A 22,534-nucleotide genomic window follows, 5' to 3' on the forward strand; every position below is an offset into this window, starting at 1 on the left:
CTTTGACAATTGCGGAAATAGCTAAATGTTACACCCATGCTCAATCCCTAAAGAGATGGGATGCATCAATCAAAGGATGCAATCTTGCCAGGATCACCTTGGGCGACCCTGGGAAGCTGGCGCCGAAGAAATATCTGGCGATGACCAGGAAAAATCTACGCTTAACAGTAGGATTTCTGACTGGCCACTGTCTACTAAGGAAACACCTCCATAATATGGGGCTAGTAGACACAACTCTATGCAGGATGTGTGAACAGGAAGATGATACCATCAGGCATGTCCTATGCGAGTGCCCGGAGTTATCGTCAATAAGAGAGTGTGTGTTCAGTGAGTCTTGACCTACACCTGCCGATATAAAGAAGATGTCTTCCAGTGACCTGTCCATCTTCCTGAAAAGGACAGGATGGACAATGAGCTAGGAGAACAACTCCTCGGAAGGATATACAATGGGTCACATGTAGCCTAAGTGCTGTGGGCTTACACTCACCTTCCCCACTCTACAGATACAGAGATACAGAAAACCCTCTCGAAGTTGTTATTTTCACTTGTGTTGAATTGTAGAAAAGAAAAAATGCCATTCAGAACAATTACCTCTACCTGAACGGTGAGTTACTCAAAAATTACGTTTTCTCATTCAGTTTGTACTCGAACATATATCATTATTAGAAACGCTACACAATGCTATCCTAAATTGTGAACTTCAAAGGTTAGGGACAAGACACTTGTCTTCTAACAGTAACAGCACCATTTCAGATAACATTACGAGATGAAACACTACGATTTTGTGTTATCGGAAGAGAACATATCAAGATGTCTGGAAACCAGAGCCCAAACACAACCTATTCATCATTCAACAGCAGGCAGGGTTGTTTCGACCCGCTATAGATCTCATTAGTGGTGTTAGGTTGAACCACCAATGCGTTTCTTTACTCAAATATCCTTTGCACACAAGCCTGAGTGAGTGGGGGAGAGTATATCTCCCCTTACGATACGCCATCTAAGGAATCGACAGAAAACCAAATCCTCGAATATCGAAGATGAACAGTTGAATCAAAAAGGAGATATTTTTGGGAGAAATTATGTTCCATCAAACGAAAAATATATGAAACTTCCAAAGGGAGGATGAAAGGATAACTAAAATTTGCAGTAGACACAGCGTTTTTGTCAGATGAAAACTGGGGGAAAAAACCATTTCATAATAACTAGTTTACCACATTGAATCGAACGAAAAAATAAAGTCCTTTCGAAGCAACTATTTACTTATCTCCTGATGATGCTAACAAATTTAGCTGTCGAAAGACAGTGCTTCAGCTTTGGCGAGAAAAAATAATTTTCATTGGACTGTGAACTGTCCTGAAGGGATTCACCTTCAACATTCCGATTGTTGTTGTTGATGTTTACGAATGGTTACTTGAAATCAAATGGAATCCTATTAAATCTCATAAAAATTGAAAATCAAATGGGGGAGGACGCTCCAGCTTTCAGTAAGAAACACTTACGTATGATCTTGTCTGTTGGAGAGTTTAGGTGCCTTGATAATGGAAAAGTAGTGTTGGAACTAGTTGAACTACGAAGTGATGGATATCCATTTTTCGTAAGCACATGCTTGCTGGTGATCATTAAATGATTCTAAAAGTGTATAATTAATTTCGCCCTTAAGTAAAAAATATTAGTGGAATGAAAACAATAACCTGTGTTGGAATAGGGTGGTTGGCAAAAGTTTTGTACGGCTGTTATGAATTCAGTTTCTAATTACTAACCACGACTGGAATCTCTCAAACCAAACGTTGTCCGAAAAAAGTGGAACAGAAAAACAGGGAACATTTTCAGAGGAGCAAGTAATCTTTACATGCAGATAAGATAAATTCCTGTATGGATTATGTTCGTTATTTTCTGGACATATATTGTGGAGTGTCGAGCGTCTCACGAATTAGTCGCTTCAAGGGCCGATTAACGTATTGTCAACCTTTCAAAGAATTACCCTGACCCTATTTTCACAATATTTCTGTGGGTAGAAAGTTGATCTAACGTTCACCTCTCAATCGAGCTGATAATTCACAGAGCATGACGAAATGAAAGACTGTTTTGATATTGCAAACTGAATTCATAAAAACCGTACACAAATTCATCACCTCTATATAAAAAATGAGGTGAATGTCCAAATTTCGAGTGTTTTGCGTGTTGATCGATTTTCTGCTATCGAAAAAAATGTATCGAATGATCTGTATCAAATTTTGTTTGAAAAATGTGCCGAAATATTGACAGTGACATGAGGTGATTGTACTCTGAGTCAAAACAATGTTTACAAGGGTTACAAGTTTTTCACAGAAGGTCGAGAAGATATCAATGACGATGCTCGCCCTGGACGCCTTAGCAAATCAACAACCAGTGAAAATGTCAAGTCACTACTAAGAACATTTTTGAGGATGTCAGCATATCGGTTGGCTAGGTTAGGTTAGGTTAGGTTAGGTTAGGTCTGAAGTGAGTGGGTTTATTCGACCATCCACCGTAACTCGCAAGGGTTTACTGTGGCTCACACCTATTCCCACTCGGCCAAATAAACCCAGCTTCTCAACGAAGCCGATCAGTTTGTTTGGTGAGTGGTCTTTCAGATCAGATGGTAAAAGTACGGCGAACTCTAAGAACCTGATTCGGTCCCCGGCGGGGCAGGCACAAAGTATATGCTCTGCTGTTACATCATTTTCGAAACAAAGGCGACACACACTGTATTCCGACAGTCCAAGTATCTGCATACGATGATTCAAGTTACAGTGGCATGTAAGAAGGCCTGTGAGACATCGTAGTTTATTTCTTCTGTAGTCTAACAACTGTTTGGTGTCAAGCTCCGAAGGTTGAATAAACGCCTTGGACCAATCCTGGAAGTTTCTGCCATAAATCTTTTCGCCATCCAGGTGTACAATGTTTGTTTCGCAAAGCCTAAAGTAATGCCAATGACAGGTTCTGGTCCGATGAAGCAGCACCCTTCTTTGCAAGGGAGTCAGCAGCCTCATTGCCTTCCAGGCCAGTATGGCCAGGAATCCAGACCAGAGACAATCTGTTAAGTCTTCCTATCGAGGAGAGTCGTTTTTGACAATTTTGCTACCAATTTAGACGTTGTTCGGTAGGAGCAAAGAGCTACCAACGCCGCTTGACTGTCTGAGAATATTTTTATTGACTTCATCGGTTGGCTAACGTCATGCATTTTTTTTCTTTGATTTTGGGCATAAAGCGTATAGCAGCGAAGTTCGTTTCAAAATTGCTGGGTTTCGACTAAAAAAAAACGTCACACGGGTATTGCTCAGGAATTGTTGGATGACGTCAGCGGCGATCCAGATTTGCCTGAAATGACCATTACTGGTGACGAATCACGGGTATATGGTCATACCATGGAAACCAAAATTCAATCGTCCCAATGTAAGAGCGCAGTAGAGCCGAAATAAAAAAAGCACGCCAAGGTTTTGCTCAATGTTTTCTTAGATTACCTTGGCGTAGAGCATCATATTTTTTTGCCACATGGTCGTATGGTCAATGAGGAGTTATGCGCCGCTTGCGAAAACCAATATGAAGAAATCGTCCGCTATTGTGGAAAAACGAATCATGACTTCTTCATCATGATAATGCGCCAGCTGACTCGTCATTGCTTGTTTGTAATTTTACTGAGGAAAATAACACCGGATTTGGCCCCCTGCGACATTTTTCTGTTTTTACGATTGGAGAGGCCCATGAACGGTCGGCGTTTGCGAATTGAAATTCATCTCATTTTCTGAACAGATCTCATACTAAGGTCACTTCTCTAGCATCGTTTTTTTTCTATTTTCTCGACCTATTCTCTTCACGGCGTCAGTCGTAATTAGTTTATGAAAGCACGTGCAACACCTACATCTGCCATGACGTCATATGGACCATTTTCATTTCATGACTACAGAAATCATGACTCCCTAAACAATCAGCATGGGCCAGAACCACTAATTCCAGTCGATTATTTTGAATATGATCTTTCGAATACTCCTAAAGAACTCATCACTTTTCCTGATTTTCTCATACACTTATGATGAAGATATTCGATGAGTCATCTTCTGGAATGCTTTTGTTTTCTGTTATTACCTCACTTCAAACTTGAACAACAATGCCAAAAGTTGTACGAACGTATATATCAAATCCACCATACTATGATCTCTTCATACAATTAATTTCACGTGTCTGCGATATTACTTGACAAACAATGGATATTCCAAGTATCTGTACGATGAACTTTCTGTCTAGATCGATGGAAGAACAAAAACTGCTTCTCCTGAGAATCACGGGAGTATATGAAGAGCGCAAAAACTGACATCTGTATTAGCCTCTCAAACAACCCCTATCGACGATATCGAGAACGAAAAGCAAGGGTTTCCTCAGACAGACGGTAATAAGGTTTCCGTTCAGAGTTCTGTGCGGGATCAAATTCATGATGCGATTTCACTTTTTTCAATATGTTTTTCAGTGCAAAGTGGCCCAGTGATGTCTTGATTTCGCTCTGGAAAGTGTATTCTATAGGATGACTTACATTTGTAAAGAGCAGAAGTTAATTATCACCGCGACTATCAGAACACGATGAACTCAAATAGTATAGTTTTTTTCGATGCGCAAAATGATACAAGAGAAAAAAAAACAGCACTCTTCATCTACAAAGAAGTCCGCGATCCAATTTGATGTTCAAATAATAATCACATAGGTATAACGTGGTAATTGCCCATGAAAATCGAATTAATATCTCAAAAGATGATGATGAGCCTAGTGTTGATCAACTGAATCTTGTCATCCCCAAGAAGATACCAATATTGTAATATGAAGTGATAAACATTATTTTACATTATTACAACATTATTACAGTTCTGAAAATGGTGTAATAGCCGAAACTAGTCAACAATAAAGAAATATCGTGAAAAATAGACAAAAGTGTGTTTTTGTAGTGTATCCACAGATCCCAAGCTTGAGAAATACAAACAAACAAACATACATATATACAGGTGAAGGTGATAAAAGCGTGTTAATAAAAAAAGGGATACATTCTGTTGAAGGCATCGAAGAAATATGGACCTGTTTCGTAAAACATAGCTGTTAGTTGTTATTGAAGTGGCTACAATAATCGATGAAAAAACTAGAGGTCCGTATTTAAAAAAATCAAGTTGACGATGAAATCTAATGAACGAAGCATTGCCTTGCAATTTGGTTTAAATTAGAGTTTATCAAATATGAAACAGTATGTCTATAAGATCATTAGAAATCAATATGTTGTTTCACCAAAGGAAACAGAGAGATTATATTTTGAACTAACTATAGACAAAAATAAAAATAATAGTATGGAAATGTGGAAGTGTCTTAAAAAACTTGTTAGGCCAAAACAAGATATTGTTAGCCGTATTCAGTTTGAGATTAATAATCAAAATGTAATTTTAAATAAGGAAATAGGCATTGCTAATAATTTCAATTTATATTTCATATATAGTGTAAATGAAATAACTTCAGTTTTTCAAAATATACAGCAATGGACCCATGACTACCCTGTTATATCAGCTAATTACACTGAATTCGCGCTTTTAACAATTAATGAACTAAGAAATATTATATTCTCGCTTGACAAAACTAACAAAGCAGAAATTTTAAATGATAATTTCTTAAAAAAAGCTTTGATGTAGCTGGGTACGCAATATTGAATTTAATTAACACATCACTTAGAACCGGTGTGTTTCCAGATCAATTTAAGAATTCCACTGTTGTTACTGTACCGAAAATTAACTCAATTAAAGCTGAACATTTCAGACCATTAAATATACTACCAACTGTTGAAAAAGTGTTAGAAATGTCTGTATATAACCGATCAATTCAGTACTTTAATACCAATAAATTGTTTATAGGCAACCAATCAGGTTTTAGAGCTAGATACTCATGTGAAACGTCTCCACAATTTTCAATAACTGAATGGAAAAATACAATTGAAAGAAATCAATCAGTACATTGTTACGACATTTCTCGACCTTAAAAGGGCATTTGAAACAATTGATCGAAATTTTCGACTTGAAAAATTAAAATATTATGGGATATCAGGAATTTTTTTCGATTGGATTCAAAGTTACTTATTCAACAGAAGACAAAAAACTAAATTTGGAAAAGAATCGTCAGATGAACTTATAATTGAGAGTGGCATACCTCAGGGTAGTGTGTTAGGTCCATTGCTTTTTATTATTTACCTAAATGATATTAATCACATATCTGGATCACACTGTATAAATCTTTTTGCAGATGGTTTATTGTATACATGAAAATTTGAATCAGGCAATTGTTGAAATGAATAGGTCTCTAAATAGCATTGAAACATATTTATTTATTAATAAACTGAAACTAAATGTCAGTAAAACGTATGATTTTGACATCATCTTATAAGTATGATCAAATTGTTTGGGCAAATGCTGTTACAAAAATTAATAATGTTAGCATTGAAATTGTGACTGAAATAAAATATTTGGGTTTTATAATTGATAAAAATTTAAAACTGAATAGTCATGCTGATTTCATTTGTAAAAAAATATCTAAAAAACTTGTTTTTCTCTCTCGTATATGTAAAAAAGTGTAAGTATGCTAGGTTGACTCTTTTTAAAAGCCTAATACAACCTCATTTTGATTATTGTACAACATTACTTTTTCTACTTGGTAAAAATAAAATAGCGCAATTGCAAAAGTTTCAAAATCGGGGCATGCGATTAATATTGCGATGTAGCCATTACTCAGCAATTAAATCGATGTTACAGTGTCTAAACTTTGTAGATTTCACCGTTTCTGAGATAGCAATAGTGGGATCAGTTGATGAAGAAATGGCCTATATATCTCAGAAGTCTGATAACTTGATCCGTGATATTTCCAACAAGGGGCAGAAAGCTTTTCAATTGCCAAGCCTATTTGCCGGTACCTTGACGTTGTCTACCGTCATGAGTCGTATCAGTCGCTCGAAATCAGAATTGATATTTTATTTTCATTTGAAGGCATTGTTAAACTTTCACTGTATTTGGTATACCTATCAGGATCTATCTGCTTGACAGTGTTCATAAGATAATATTTATCCCTGGTCTATCGTATCGAGCTGACAGTACAGAGTTTGGCCACCGATGGGGTTAGACACACGACCTTCATCAGGTCCTGTTAATCACATTCGCAGGATATCTGATCTTCTTTGAAATGTTGGCCTATTAATGACATAACATTTTATCACATCAATGTTACCAAACGCAAGATCATTGTAGATACTCTGGCATGGAAGCGGTGTCTGAATGAAGGCGTGCCATGATAGTTCTATCACCAAGGGATCTCCAACTGAACCTACAACCCTCTGGGTTGGCAATTACCGTGGGCGAGTGCTTCTAGAATGTGGTGAACTGAGGTTTTGTGAGGAATGAGCAGAACAGCCCTCTATATGGTCGGTCTGACTGTTCAGGCCCTTCACTCTAGATACGTCGAGTTGATTGTCGATTTAGGGCCCATCTAAATTCGACATTCTGGGTTCTTTACACAAATCAACTTCAAGACATGAGAATATATTTGACCACATCAGTATATATGATTTTCGTTCATCTGTACAAAGTCATAAAAATGATCACTTCCCAACACCAAACCGTTATTTTAACACCTCGACACGTGTTTTGATCACCAAGTGATCATCTTCAAGAGGGACATTGAACTTCTATTGTATCTGTTCTGTTTAAAATCTGTTTTTCCTTTGATCAGCCCATACGAATGACAACTCTCAGAAGTATAGAAACTTGTGCGAGCTAAGGACTAACGAGGTCTTACCTTTTAACGTGTGATTTCTAACACGGTATGAAATATCACTATACTTTTCTAGAGATTCTTATTTTTTCTTCTCTAACGTCTATTATTTCTGTTATTTAAAAAATCTTTGATATTTTTTTATGTCATATTTTACGACTTTGTTAAACCTAATAGTTTGTGGCTTTGTGCAACGTGATAGATATAATATTTCACAGAAGTTTGTGTATTTTTGAATAGAGAACTTCATTTGACACTGCTGATATGTACTGTATCATATTTCAGAGTACTCAACAGATACTTTGAAACATTAAAAGGATATGCCATTTTCATTTCCACGTGGACGGATTTATAACGAAACCTGTATCTGCCCGAGTGTATGCTATTTCAAACTCCAGTGGAATGATTACCACAGTTTCTCTGTGAGACGAAAATGAAAATGGGGTTTTTCCTATGAATCAAACGTTCACAAGGGAAATTCTCGTAGAAGTTTCTGAACCAGAGCGAGTGAAAATAGTTTTCAGTCTGCTTATTACTTTGAGTGAGGAGTCTCATTGTCTCCAACCGACAGTAGCGGTGGCGTGAACATCTCAGAAATGCTTGTGACCTCTGCGCTTACATTGTCTACACCCCAAATGCATATGAACAAACAGTGAAGTATACGCAGTCTGTTCAAAAAATCATGGAAATTTTAATTCTTCCCAAAAAATATTCATTTATTCATCAGTTTCCATTTTGTACCCTCCATTTTTTCAAATCCTCGAAGCAGTTCGGATATGCACTTTCGGGTTCTTGAGCTCTCCCAGCGAATCGGTTTTTATTCGATTATTTCTCGCAAAACGCAGTCCTTTTATGGGTTTCTTCAATCTTGAGAACAAAAATAGTCGCAGGGGGTCAAATCTTGTGAATACGGTGGCTGAAGCCTCAATACGGTGTTGTTCTTGGCCAAAAAAAATACGAACAAGCAATGGCGAGTGAGTGTGATACAGAAGCCATGAATTGCTTTTTCACAATACCGCCATTTTCTTCGTATTGCTTCTCGCAAGCGGCGCATAACTTCAAAATGATACTCCCTAATGACCGTACGACCATATGGCAAAAATTCCTGATGCATTCCGCCACGAGAAAATTCTTGACATTTGATCGAACTTGGCGTGTTTTTTTGATCTTGGCTTTCCTAGGCTCTTCCATTGGGATGATTGGACTTTGGTTTCGATGTCATAACCATATACTCATGATTCGTCATAATTTTCTCAACTTTTCAACATTTTTATCGGTTGTTGATGTGCTGGAGCGTCCATGGCGAACGTCGTCATTCACATCATCTCAACTTTCTGTGAAAAGCTTGTAACACTCGTAAACTACGTCAACTACGAACTGCCTTATAAAGTACTATTCCCGAGTAGAGAGGACTGGATCCTCCGGGAGAAGGAAATATTGAGAGCAAATAGTTGTTGGTTCACAGATGGATCGAAAACACCTTCCGGTTCTGGTGCAGGTGTTTTCAGTCGCAGACCCAGGACAGAGTTATCTACCTGCCTAGGAACTTATGCGACTGTATTTCAAGCGGAACTTTACGATATTGAATTGTGTGCGGAGAGATTGGATAAATCCAACCTCACTCACAGGTCAATAAAAATATTCTCGGATAGTCAAGCTGCGTTGGGAGCTCTTGGCTCCTACCGCCGAGCAACGTCTAAATTGGTAGCAAACTGTCAAAAATGACTCTCCCCGATAGGAAGACTTAACAGATTATCTCTGGTCTGGAGTCCTGGCCATACTGGCCTGGAAGGCAATGAAGCTGCTGACTCTTGCAAAGGAGGGTGCTGCAAGCGGCTTTATTGGACCAGAACCTGTCATTTGCATCGCTTTGGGCTTTGCCAAACAAACACTGAACACCTGGATGGCAAGAAGATTTATGGACTTCTGGCAGAATCTTCCAGAATTGGCTCACTCCAAGTCGTTCATTCACCCTTCGAAGCTTGATTCCAAACAGTTGTTGGACTACAGTGAGAATGAACTACGATATCTGACAGGCCTTCTTACAGATCACTGTCATTTGAATAATTATTTTAATGATTATGAAACTTATACAAATAATATCCAAAACGAGATCAAAAGGTGTCCCAAAAAGTTCTGGAAATATGTAACTTCATGTAAAAATGATGTAGGTATTCCTAAAAAAATCAGCTACAACGCTACGTTTGCTGAAAATGGTGAAAGTATATGCGACCTATTTGCTACATATTTTCGCAGCATTTACGAGCCCTATCAGCAAACATATCATGTTCCTCTTCAGTTCAGCAATAATAATTCGTTAGATTCAATAGAGTTCGCTCCAGAAATCATATTAGAGAAAATGAAGTCACTCGATGTGAATAAGGGTGCTGGGATCGATGGTTACCCAGCATACTTCGTTAAAAACTGTGCATCTGGTCTATGCTATGCCTTGAGCATCTTATTCAACAAATCCATGCAGTCTGGTGCTTTCCCAGAGGTTTGGAAAACTGCTCTTCTAATCTCGATTTATAAAAACTCTGGTAATAGAAACTCAGTAATAAATTATCGAGGTATCAGTAAACTGTCCATTTTCAGCAAATTGTTCGAAATCATCGTTTATGTCTCTATATTTTACTATATCAAATCATCAATCATAGAATGCCAGCATGGTTTTTTTCTCCCAGAGGGCCATAGAAACAAATTTAGTAATGTATGCCGACTACATTTCAACTGCATTAGACAATCGAGCACAGGTGGACTCAGTGTATACTGATTCAATAAGGCATTCGATAAAGTCGACCATAACCTTCTTATTTCAAAACTTGCTGGGATCGGTATACAGGGAGATCTCCTTAGATGGCTTTCATCCTACCTTCACAATCGCAGTCAGCTAGTGAGCGTAAATGGATACAGATCTGCACCATTTGAGGTAACCTCGGGAGTCCCTCAAGGTTCACATCTGGGTCCATTAATGTTTCTAGTATTTATAAATGATTTGAAAGATTGTTTCAAGCATTTACAAGTACTATTGTATGCTGATGACTTGAAAATCTTCAGAAAAGTAACGACGATTAGAGATTGCTCAAAAATTCAGGAAGACCTCATTGCTTTTTTGGAATACTGCTACCTTAATAAACTAAAACTCAATATTAATAAATGTGCATGTATATCTTTTTGCAGAAACAACATAACGATACATTTTCAATACTACTTTGGCAATAATATCATTAACAGAGTAGACCAAATTAAAGATCTTGGAATCCATTCTGATACAAAAATGACTTTCAATTCCCATTTGGATTATGTAATAAATTCCTGCAGCAAAACCTTGGGATTTTTCTGTAGAATAAGCAAAGACTTCAACAACGAGGCAGGAATAAAATCTATTTACTATGCATTTGTTTATAGTAAACTCAATTTCGGAAGTGGCATATGAAGCCCACATTATAATACACATAAATTACGATTAGAAATACTCCAGAACAGATTTGTAAGGTTCCAGCATTTCAAAATAACGAAGACTTATGTAACACTTGGCATTAGCGAAATTCGATCTCACTACAAAATACAGCTTCTAGAACAACGAAGGATAATAACCGACTTAGTTTTCATTTATAAAATTATAACAAATTGTTATGACTCACCCAATCTAGTATCAATGATTTTCATCACGTTCCTCATAGGAACACTAGAAACAGAAAATTACTTGCCAGTCCGAATTTCAGCACAAATTTGGGCAAAAACTCCCCAATTACTAAAATGTGTGATTCTTTCAACAAATATTGTAGTAACGTGAATGTTTTCTCTATTACGTTGAATTCCCTTAAAATAACGATGAAAAGAATATTCAACACAGCAAAAATAATTGCTTGGTATGTACGAAATTCATTAATTCATTAATTTCTATTTTTTCTTGTATCTGTTAACACTGTGTATCTCTGTAACCACTACTATCAGAGGATGCTTCTATGGGTGTTTACCTGTTTGATGGGTTGCGGTGGAGGGCCGAACAGATCCATTCACTTTAGACCTACCTACCACTCCTAAACATTTTTTTGTACAACTGTCTTCAAAAGTGACATTTTTAATGGTTGTCAAGAGTATTAATAAATGATGTTTACAAAGCAACGTGTTAAAAATATCTTCATCACTAGTGTTGAAATTATTTTTTACACGATTGTTTTTCGACCAAATAGCAATAAACAAAACATAATTATTCAATTATCGGGGGAGTTTTATTATGAACAATAGACATAGATACAATGAAATTCTGTTACAAATGTATTATACACATTAATTACATTATTATTATTATTATTATTTATGAACATTAATATGAAAAGTACAATTAGAACAACTGCTGATATTAATACCTTGCTATGGTGAAGAACCTTGTGATTTATTTGAACTATCTGAGTTGATAATTTCATGAGCATTAACATTTGATTCTTGAAGTGAAGAGGACGACGCTGGAGCTAGCTGTTGGGATTATTCTTTCAGCAATAGCTTTTTCATAAGAAATAGATTGATCGATATAACCCACAGCTACTTTTGTAGACTTCCATCCACCGTGCTTCTTAATATCTGTTATATTTGCTCCTAATTCTACTAGCAAAGAAGCAGGAGACCTTCTGAAACAGTGACCTATATATTCCTTTAGTTTCGGGGGGTTCAGAAACCCAGCAATGATGGAGGACATTTTCCCAAACGTTTTCATACCAACTGGGTTGGCACTGTATTCATAATTTGAGTATTTCAGAAAAAAACGTTAATGATTGATAACGGAAGGGCGTAATGCAATGTATTCATTGAAATAGTCAGTGTTTTCTCCAACAATGCAAAAAGAAGGACCTATTTTCGTTTTTATATTTGGAATTTGAACAATCAATGATTTATCCAATAATTTAATGTCTAGTATCAATAAATGGCACAGCTCTTCACGCCAGCAGGCTCCATATATTCCAAAAATAGTAGCAACTTTTATCATCAAATAATTTTCATTTGGCGCCTCATTTATGAACCTCTGGACTTGTTGAAACATAAAAGTTGTATTAACACCATTTTTAACGAGCGCACTCGACATTATCATTGAAAAGTTGCTCCACAAAGATGACGAGTTCCATATTTTTAATTTTTCTTCTAGATTGGCTAAGAAGACGATTTTGCTGAAATTTCCTTCGATGTTTCCAAGTCTACACCAGTTAAGAAAATTAGAATATGAGACGTAATGCTGAGCCGATTTTCTTGGTAACAATTCAATTGAAGCTCTTTTTGCATCCTCTTCAATATCGTCAGGATCAGACAATCCCTCACTATTGTTCTCCATTATGCAAGACATTTAATACCAACGAGAACTTTAAATGTCACTTCGAATGAAACGCGTGAGCTGCAAACAATACTGTTTGTTGGTAACCAGGTGATTCGGCGTCACCTGACACGGCCACTTCACAGCAAATGCGATAACATGAAAATAGTTAACAGACAAACGATGTCAAAATGTGTTTATATAGAAATATGAAAGTCATCTATTTTATTATGGAAACAGGACAGTTGTACAGAAAACTTTGTATGATATGTGTGTTTATTTTGTTCGTGAAATTGCTCAACTCGCTAAGCTCGCTTCGCAAACTTTTCCATTCACAAAATAAAACCTTACTTCCAACACTCATATCATAAATAGCTGTTCTGACTTAGAGTATAGAGGCGAGTAAAAACTCGCCTAAAGAAACTATTGTATAGCGAAACTACTTACTTAGGTACGTACTTAGGTACTTTATTAGCAAAAAAAATTCCATCTTCCGGTAATTTTTAAAGTCATATAAATATATATTAAACTTTTGATAATTGTCATGTCTGTTTCACTCTCACCGCGGTGGTTGGTCTTGAATTAAACTCGATGAATTCCTCATTTTCAATTTTAATACTCGAGTATCACAGAGTGTTACAAAAGCAATCTGAGATATCATCACCCCCATATTTTTGAGCAGTTCAAGATAATAGGGGAGCCCAAGCGGTGATTTAGGGATTTACTAAAGCGCGGCAGATTATATACAGGAGGATGGATACCTTGTCCCCGGTTAAGTACCTCCACCAAATATGAGCCCCATATATAAGGCCGCCCGTGAAGGATGAAGGATCAGATTAGTAAAAAAAATGATCATCAGAAATTCTCGAGCGCGTCAGATTAAGGTAGGGTGAGTTGATCACATACTAAAAAATATATATTCCAGTAATTTGACAATTTGAGAGTGACGTAAATAGAGGGGAGGGCAGCAAAGTTGTGAAAAAATAACGTCATTTCGACATTCTAGAGCGTAGCTAATTTTTTTTCATTTTGAAGGAAATGATTCAAGGATAACGGAAAATATATAATCTGACGATTTTCGCAAGACGAAATGACAACAATTCATCGAACAAGTTCAATGCGTGCAGCTGTGTGATACCTATATTTCTCTCTTCGAATTTCTATTCCTTCCACTTTTTCTCTATCTATTACTCTCTCACTCCGTCCCCACTCTCAATTCTGTTGCCATGACGCCATCACAGCAGATCACAGAGACTCGTTCGTGATGAAGATTGATCTTGATTTTCAATTTTTCATAATCAATTGATCAACTAATCAATTGATTATAAAAAATTCAATCATTTTGAGCATTTCTTAAAAAATTATTTTCTTATAAATACAAGTATTCTACCTAAAAACATACACTTATTTATTTGCATGCTATTTCCTGAGCTTTTCAATCAATTAAGTTCGAAGATTTGAAAAAAAATGTTTATCGTCAGATTAGGCAAATCCCTCTAGATAATCGTCAGATTATGAGACAGCACGTCTAGAACATAAAGATGAACGATATATTTATCTTAATCTGACGTGCTTGAGTATTTGAAAATGGCGAATTTTTTTTGCACATTATAATAATGGCCGCGAGTTTGCGTCAGATCGAAATCGTCAGATTATTGAATGAGAGCTTTTTTTGTTCACTTTTGACCATTACGTACAACAACCCGCATCATGCAAACGATCAGATTAACATACGAACATTATTAAAAATACGTAGGAAATTGATGCTATCAATATCTGACGCGCTCGAGTATGTCCATGTAACAAACAGTATTTTTTCACATATTCAAAAATCTATAGCCGCTTCCCACACCGATGAAAATGTATAAATTATATAACATTTTTCTTCTTATCATCTAAGCTTTGCAACCTGATATGTCTCTATGACGCTCCAGTAAATCCCCATTTTGCATCATGGGCTTCCCTATTAAGAGAAAACTCAAGTTAAATTCAGACATTCAGTGGTCTGCTTGAGAGAAACATAGGGAGATTTCTGTCGATTCCATAAATGATGCTGGCATAAGGAGATGTCTTGCAACTGCTGGTGTTGGCTGCATTATGAAGATTAATATATTTTCTCATTCAAAATATCCCTAAAGAGATGGAATGGAATCGAAGGATGCAATCTTGTCAGGATCGATCATCTTGGGCGACCCTGGGAAGCCGGCGCCGAAGAAATATCTGGCGATGACCAGGAAAAATCTACGCTAAACAGTAGGATTTCTGACTAGCCACTGTCAACTCAGGAAACACCTCCATAATATGGGGCTAGTGGACACACCTCTATGCAGGATGTGTGAACAGGAAGATGAAACTGTCAGGCATGTCCTGTGCGAGTGCCCGGAGTTATCGTCAATGAGAGAGTGTTTGTTCGGCGAGTCTTGGCCTACACCTGCCGATATAAAGGAGATGTCTCCCAGTGACCTGTCCCCCTTTCTGGAAAGGACAGGATGGATGATGACCTAGGAGAACAACTCTTCGGGAGGATGTACAATGGATCACATGTGGCCTAAGTGCTGTGGGCTTTCACTCACCCTCCCTACTCTACAGATACAGATTATTCAAAATATTCATTTGAAATTTCATTGTTGTATTCGAATTGTACTCCGAACTATCCAAAATATCTCCTGGTCTTTGAAAAATAGAAATTTCATTTGAACATAACCAAGCATTTCGAAGAAAGCCCAAACTTCAGAGGTGGAGTAAAGAAAGAGTAATTCATCAAGCACACCTTATTTCAAAACTTTACTGAATATCCCGCGGCAAATCTTCCAGTTGGCGGAAACTCAAAGATATATACTGAAACGTTTTATCAAAGAATATTATACTCGGGACCGTTTGTTCCAATCCAATGTTCCATTAGGAGAATGAGACGTTAACATAAACACAAAAGCAGAAGGGACCGTCCCAGTTGATAAAAATGAATATACAATTCAGTGGTGAATGGGAACATGAGCTATCGATAAGTTTTTTGTGGGCCTTACTATGGATATTATGATCAAATTAAATCACTCCGTCCTTTGTTGAAAACCGCATGAAAATCCGTTTAATAGTTTTTGAGTTTATGGCGTTCAAAAAACAGGCAGACAAATACAAGTAAATAGAGAGACATATATGGCGGTGGACTTTCATCTTTGATACGGGGTGATATCTGTAAAATACATTTTGTTAACAACTGGACAACATTAAATCAATACTCATTTACTGAAAAGACTGAAATGCAATTTACCGAATCGTTATTGATATTATTCCAAATTTTTTATCAAAAAGCAACCTACAACAGCTGAGTATTTTATCGAAAGTGATATCTGAGGTATCATAATCCTTCACAGATGAGTTAGTTGGTCGGTAGCTGGTCGGTTCGACGTGGATGCTTTGTTCACTCATTCGAATTGACTGCCGTGTTGGTCGATGGTTCAAGCCCCGGGCTGAACGATCGACTTTCACTTGCTATCGTCCAACCCGTGTTGGGAGTCACACGTTGAAAGGTAAAACCTCGTTGATCGTACAATTTTAGACTTCTGAGGGTTGTGGTTCATAGGGTTGCGACAGCTGGTTAATGGAAGAAACAGATTTTTTCAACAGATAAGTTTCTAGAAAATCTGAAGGTGTGCCATCAACAGGTTCACTTTATCTGAATTAATAAAAGAAACGCTGAGTGTGACTGTGTGATATAGTTATATATCATTGAAAAATGACTTCGATCGTGATGCTACAGAGTTGGTAATAAACTAGTCAAATACCTTCGAAACAAATCAATCAACTAGCCCCACAAGCCATTTTTATTTCCTGAAATGTATGAAACGCAACTGCATCTGTCAGACTGACAGCTGTCAGACTCATTGACAGCTGATGCAAACTTCACAGAAAGGTATGCTAACTGAAGGCATGTTTAACATAACAGAGTCGACATATATTGACACGATGATCTGGTAGAGCATTGTATACTTTGATTGCTTTATACTCAACCTCTCTTGTACGTATGTATTCTCAGATTGTCTGAAGAGAGCATTGTTATATCACTGTCAGTATATGAGTACTTGTCTATATTTTTTGTAAATAGTTCAGGATTGGTTTTGACAAAATCCAGCAATCTGAATATTCATGAAGAAAGTGTTTTGAAGGGGAATATGCAAGACTTCAAAAAATGATTTCTCAATAATACGTTTTTGCGTCAGAAAAACTTCATTTGCCTCATATCAATCCATAAGATAGGGTTGTCTGTATTTGGGCGAAGTAGAAAATTCTGAGTACTTCAGAGTCTACTGAATCATTCAATTGCCGCAATAAATTGCGCATTCTATACAGTTTCTTGATCGTATCAGTGATATGACATTTCAAAGATAGATTTGCATCAGTTTCTACCCCCAAGGACTCAATACTTGAGCAATAGAGACAGGTTTTGAAGTAAGTTTCATGTACACATTACTGTGATGCTTTATAAAATTGAAGTATTGCGTTTCCGTTCTACTTATACTCAAGCAAAAACTGTTTTTATCGCACCAATTCAGCATTGAAAGTGACTTATTCTGGGCCAGAATACATTGGTTCAAAAATATACAATATTCTTACTGAATATGTGAAGGCTTCAAAGCAATTGTATAATTGAATAACACTGGCGGATACTTGATGAAAATCCATATTGAAACTATCAATACAGTTTATTATATATGATTTTCACTATGGCGAATTGTATGATTTTCACTATAGTTGAGAATTATTATTATTTTTTCGGCCACTTTCGTTGCTGTGTTGTGTTACTGTGCTAGTTTTGTCATATTTTCAGATAAATCAGTCACATGTTATATGAACACTAATGGCCCAGGAATGTATCCTTGGGGTACAATCGAGTTGATATTTCTGGTAGACGAGTAGAACTCCCCATATCACCACCTATTCAAAATTTTAGAGGAACCTGATGAGTTCTTCCATAAAAAAAACATTTGAACAGCATCAATGCTACACCTCTAATGCCATAACATTCAAGTTTATTCAGTAGAATATCATGATCAAGTGAGTCAGAGTCCCTTGTGAGATCAAAATAATTGCTAGTCAATAATTAACGTCTATCAATTAGGTCTACCACAAATTTCAATGACTGACAAATGACATTTTATGTTATCTGGTTGGTAGAAATCCATGTAACTAAGCAAGTACTTTGTCATTGTTATTGTCTTTCTTAAAACACTGGCAACAGTGAAATTTGCCTGTAGTTGCCAAACTGATTTTGGCCCCTTTTTCATGAACTCTTATGATTTTTGCATGCTTCACTTTCTCTGAGAATATTCCCGATTCAAAAGTCCTGAAGTTGTTCATAATATTGAAGTATAAGTATTGTTGAACTATTATTGAAATTTCGCTGATATACCTGGAATATGGTGGAGTTATTGTATAGTGGTCTTTTTGATCGGGACACTGTATACTTTTTCTAATCCTCAAAATGCCTATACCTATCCTCTTTTTGCCAGCCCAAACAATTCCACACGCTTCGTATGCAAATCGTAACTGTTCGAAATCGTATATCTCTGATAGCGATAAACATCACCCGACAAAACCGATTCAACCCCCATAGGAAAAAGTTGCTTTGAATGCAAACCAAATATGAAAACAGGTACGAGGAATACTGAGAAAGACGGTAACGTTATGAAAACTGTTGCATGTTTCTCTTTTAGTCGGGTAAAGAAGCACCTTTTGGGTGAAAATGAAATTTGAGAAAATATACTGAATGAACAGGTAATTTCCAAGAATAATAATGAAGTCCTTAGACTATTATTTGAAATTTCATTCGAGGGATTAATATCGGGCTTGACTGTATGATGGCTTCAATGCATTTCGATTCATATTTGAATTTTCTGTTGAAAACGCATAAACATTTTCAGCATTTTTTCAAAGAAAATGCTTTTGTAACCTAAATTAGTTTTTTTTTCTCTATAAAGGTGTGTAAGTGGAAAGCTGAATGAACTGCAACGGTTATATTTTTAAGAGTGATCAATTTTTGAGAAAAAAAGTTTTTGGCTTTCCACTACTACATTTTGATTCTCACAATTTTTTCGTATCAAGATGGAGCCAAGATGGACAGCCAAAAACTTTCTTTTCCGATGCTGAATAGTTTTTTACCAAGAACGAATCTATCCTGAAAAATATATTCATATTAAATTAATTGCTGATTATTATTCTTATCAGGCAATCACTTGGTTTTGAAAAATTATTATTATTATTCAATGAATCCATTATGAATTGATATATGAATATTTATCCAAGAAAATAAAAAATGAAAAAATCACTGTGCGATTTTTTGAAATAAAAACCATGAGAATAATCAAAATCACAAGAAAACTGAAAAAATGTTTTTTAAATCAAAAATCATGTATGGTTGCTTCAATTATTTTGGCTTCGTATGTTATACATTTTTTGGACTTGAATAATAAAAGTTAACAACAAACATGATTTTTTAATTTATCGTAAACCGGCACATACAGATATTATCATTCATAATTCGTCCACTCACCCATATCAGCATAAGGTAGCAGCTTTCAACAGTTGTCTGATACATTCTTTATTATCAAAAAAGTTATGCAGTCAAGCTTTGAAAGAAGTTTACCCAATTCGAAGAGAAGAGGATAAAAGGTATAGAACCTTAACCTACTTAGGCCAACCCACTACAAATAATACAAATAAATACTGCTTTCAAATCAACAACAACTCAAGCATGCTCATTAAGAATAACAAAGATGAAAGTTCAGTTTCAGAAAAATCAGGAGTGTATGAATTATCGTGTGGGTCATGTTCGATGTTTTATATAGGTCAAACTGGAAGAGCGTTCAAAGCTCACATAAAGGTACACAAATATAGTTTTCAGAATGGAAAAATAAATTACACATATACCAGTCATTCAATCTCAGAGGGACATGAGTTCAACCATGAATACAAATCTCTCCATTTCCAGAAGAAACGTTTGGAACTTAACCTGTTGACGAGTATGGAAATGAACGAATTCAAAAACTTCCAACATCTTGTGAACGATCAAACTGAATTGAATAATTCACCATTATTGAATCTGTTCATTTGGAGGTAAAAATAGTTAGGTAGATTTACAGGTATACTTTCGAGAAATTCATTGATATTGTTCATGAATTCATATCTGACCTGTTCAGGTAGATTCATTATTTAGGTAGACGAGAAGGTACTAGGTTAGAGTATGAAATGGTTGTAATTTAGAAGTAGATTAGATTAGATTAGATTAATATGGGGCTTCTGTGCTGAACAGCCACTACACTGCAACCTTTGCAGATCTATTATGTGTGCCCTCATGTATGCTAGAGTCCCTTGTCTAGGCCCGTCCTTGTAACTAGACTCCATAGGCCAGACCTCAAGTTCCCCATATATTGAGAGGGTTGTGGTTTTTCCTCCCCTAATGTTGCAAACCTTATTCTTGACAGACCTTCGCAATAGCATAGTATGTGTACGGTGGTTTCCTCATCCTCTTGGCAAAGCCTGCATTAGGCTGTGTCTGCCAGTCCGATGTTGTTCATGTGTTTGTTGATTCTACAGTGTTCCGTCAATGGCCCGACCAGAACTCTAGTTGCTCGCCTATTCAGATTTAGTAGGTACTCCGTGAATTTTGGCGATGGCTCTTTAATGAACTCTTTGGCCTGTCTCATACCCGGCGCCTCATTCCACCATTTTTGAGATTGTTTTTCCTTCCAGTTGCTGTTACAAGTTTTTTGCAGCGCTTTTGCTGTACCACAAGAGGGTTCTGGGCCAATGAGGGAGCGTCGTGCTCCTTCTCGTGCTAATGAATCCGCCTCTTCGTTGCCCTTGTATCCTGTGTGGCCTGGTACCCAGGCTAATGACAGTTTGTTTTGACTACCTAGTTCTTGTAGCTTTTCTAGGCAGTTCCAGACCAGTTTGGAATTGACCTGCATGGAGCTAATTGCTTTTATAGCTGCTTGGCTATCAGAGTATATTGCAATAGTCTTTTCCTTAAACTCTTGCCTTAGTAACTTTTCTGCGCAATGACGTATTGCTGCTGTTTCTGCCTGGAATATCGTCACTTTTTTACTTGAGCTTAGTGAGACTTTTGTCTTTGGTTCAGTTATATTGATTCCTGCTCCTACGCCTTCTTCAGTTTTTGAGCCGTCTGTGTAACAGGCAATATCTGCATTTATTGAAGGTCCTTCCTTCCATGCCTCTTTGCCTGTTATAATTGTTTTGAAGTTTTTTCCGAAGCTATACTGGGGAAGCATCTCATCCGATGGTTAGAGGCAACTCTCACGAAACACGTGTTGCGTTTTTGTAAAATTGTTTAGTGAAAATTGTTTTGTCCATTTCTGAAGACGAAGGCAGATTTTGGCCTCCGAAACGTTAAGATAAGTATTGCATTATTTCTTAACAATTTTTTTGATAGGCAAAATTGTTAAATACGACAAGTTACTGATAAATAGAATTTTTTTTTTGTGAAAAATATTTGGATTTCACGCAGTAACATATCGGGGTAAACTGAAAAGTTTGCTATTCTACACTTGTATAAAGTTCTCCATTATAATTTTTATATTTTTTCAGATTGTGGAAGGTAAAAAACACCCAAAAAAGGACGATAAAAAAAATCATAGAAAATATGTTAATTTTCAGCTTGTATGAATAATTCAGTCAACAAAAGAATAAATGATTGAAAATTTGCAGGAAAGAAATTTCTACGGTGGAGTTTTGTTAATTCACCTTTCTCAGTGATATTTGATTTTTTCAGTGGCTTTATACTATGATTTAACGATAGGAGTACGCTAGAACCCCTATTTCCACCTCATCATTGGGAAATTTCACATAATTATGGTGGAATTACGAAACATAAGGCTGTTTTGTAGAATTTTTTGGGGTATCCGCACTTCTTGAAATTGAAACAACTTTTCAGGTGACATTCCGAATTGAATGACTCGTTGAACATAATGAAGGCAAATACCGGAATATAGGCTTTCACGACTGACGTCAATGTTTTGGTTGGTTTCCGATTTTTATCGTAGTCTTCTTTGGTTACAATCTCCAAACATTTCAACTGCAACTGCGGCAGACATCTTCAGTAGCGTGGTCGAAGCACTCTTCTTGACGTATCAACTGAAACTGAAGCTCTCATTTCTGCCATGTCATTTATAGTGCTGATTTTTCGCGCACTTTCTGTGATGGCGGATTCGCGCGTACTTCCCGCGCGTATTTTCCGCGCGATTTGGGTGACTTGGCTTCGTTTTGGCGCCTTTCAAAGCTGCGTGTCAGATCTTTGGTATATATGTTTTCTCTTCCTTTTTGTTGAAGTTCTTTCGGTGTTTGTGTATTTTTATGGCACAATAAAAGCGAATCCAAAAGGTGTTTCTTGACTGGGCTATATTTCGCTTTCCCTCG

At 36.7% G+C, this 22,534-nt stretch overlaps 1 protein-coding gene across 1 annotated transcript; it reads right to left on the reverse strand.

The window, feature by feature from the left end:
* Positions 1–20,643: 20,643 nt before the first annotated feature.
* On the reverse strand, positions 20,644–21,390 carry LOC141485395 (ribonuclease H-like). Its single transcript, XM_074181965.1, has one exon. The coding sequence runs from the start codon at positions 21,388–21,390 to the stop codon at positions 20,644–20,646; it is 747 nt and encodes a 248-aa protein (XP_074038066.1).
* Positions 21,391–22,534: the final 1,144 nt, after the last annotated feature.

Source organism: Leptinotarsa decemlineata, unplaced genomic scaffold (assembly GCF_025532065.1).
Source record: "Leptinotarsa decemlineata unplaced genomic scaffold, Ldec_3_MD MMD2_tig00026328_RagTag_RagTag, whole genome shotgun sequence".
NCBI classification, from domain to species: Eukaryota; Metazoa; Arthropoda; class Insecta; order Coleoptera; family Chrysomelidae; genus Leptinotarsa; species Leptinotarsa decemlineata.

Coding starts and splice junctions, on each gene's coding strand:
- LOC141485395 (XM_074181965.1), bottom strand. CDS start 21,390: ATGCTTCCCCAGTATAGCTTCGGAAAAAACTTCAAAACAATTATAACA.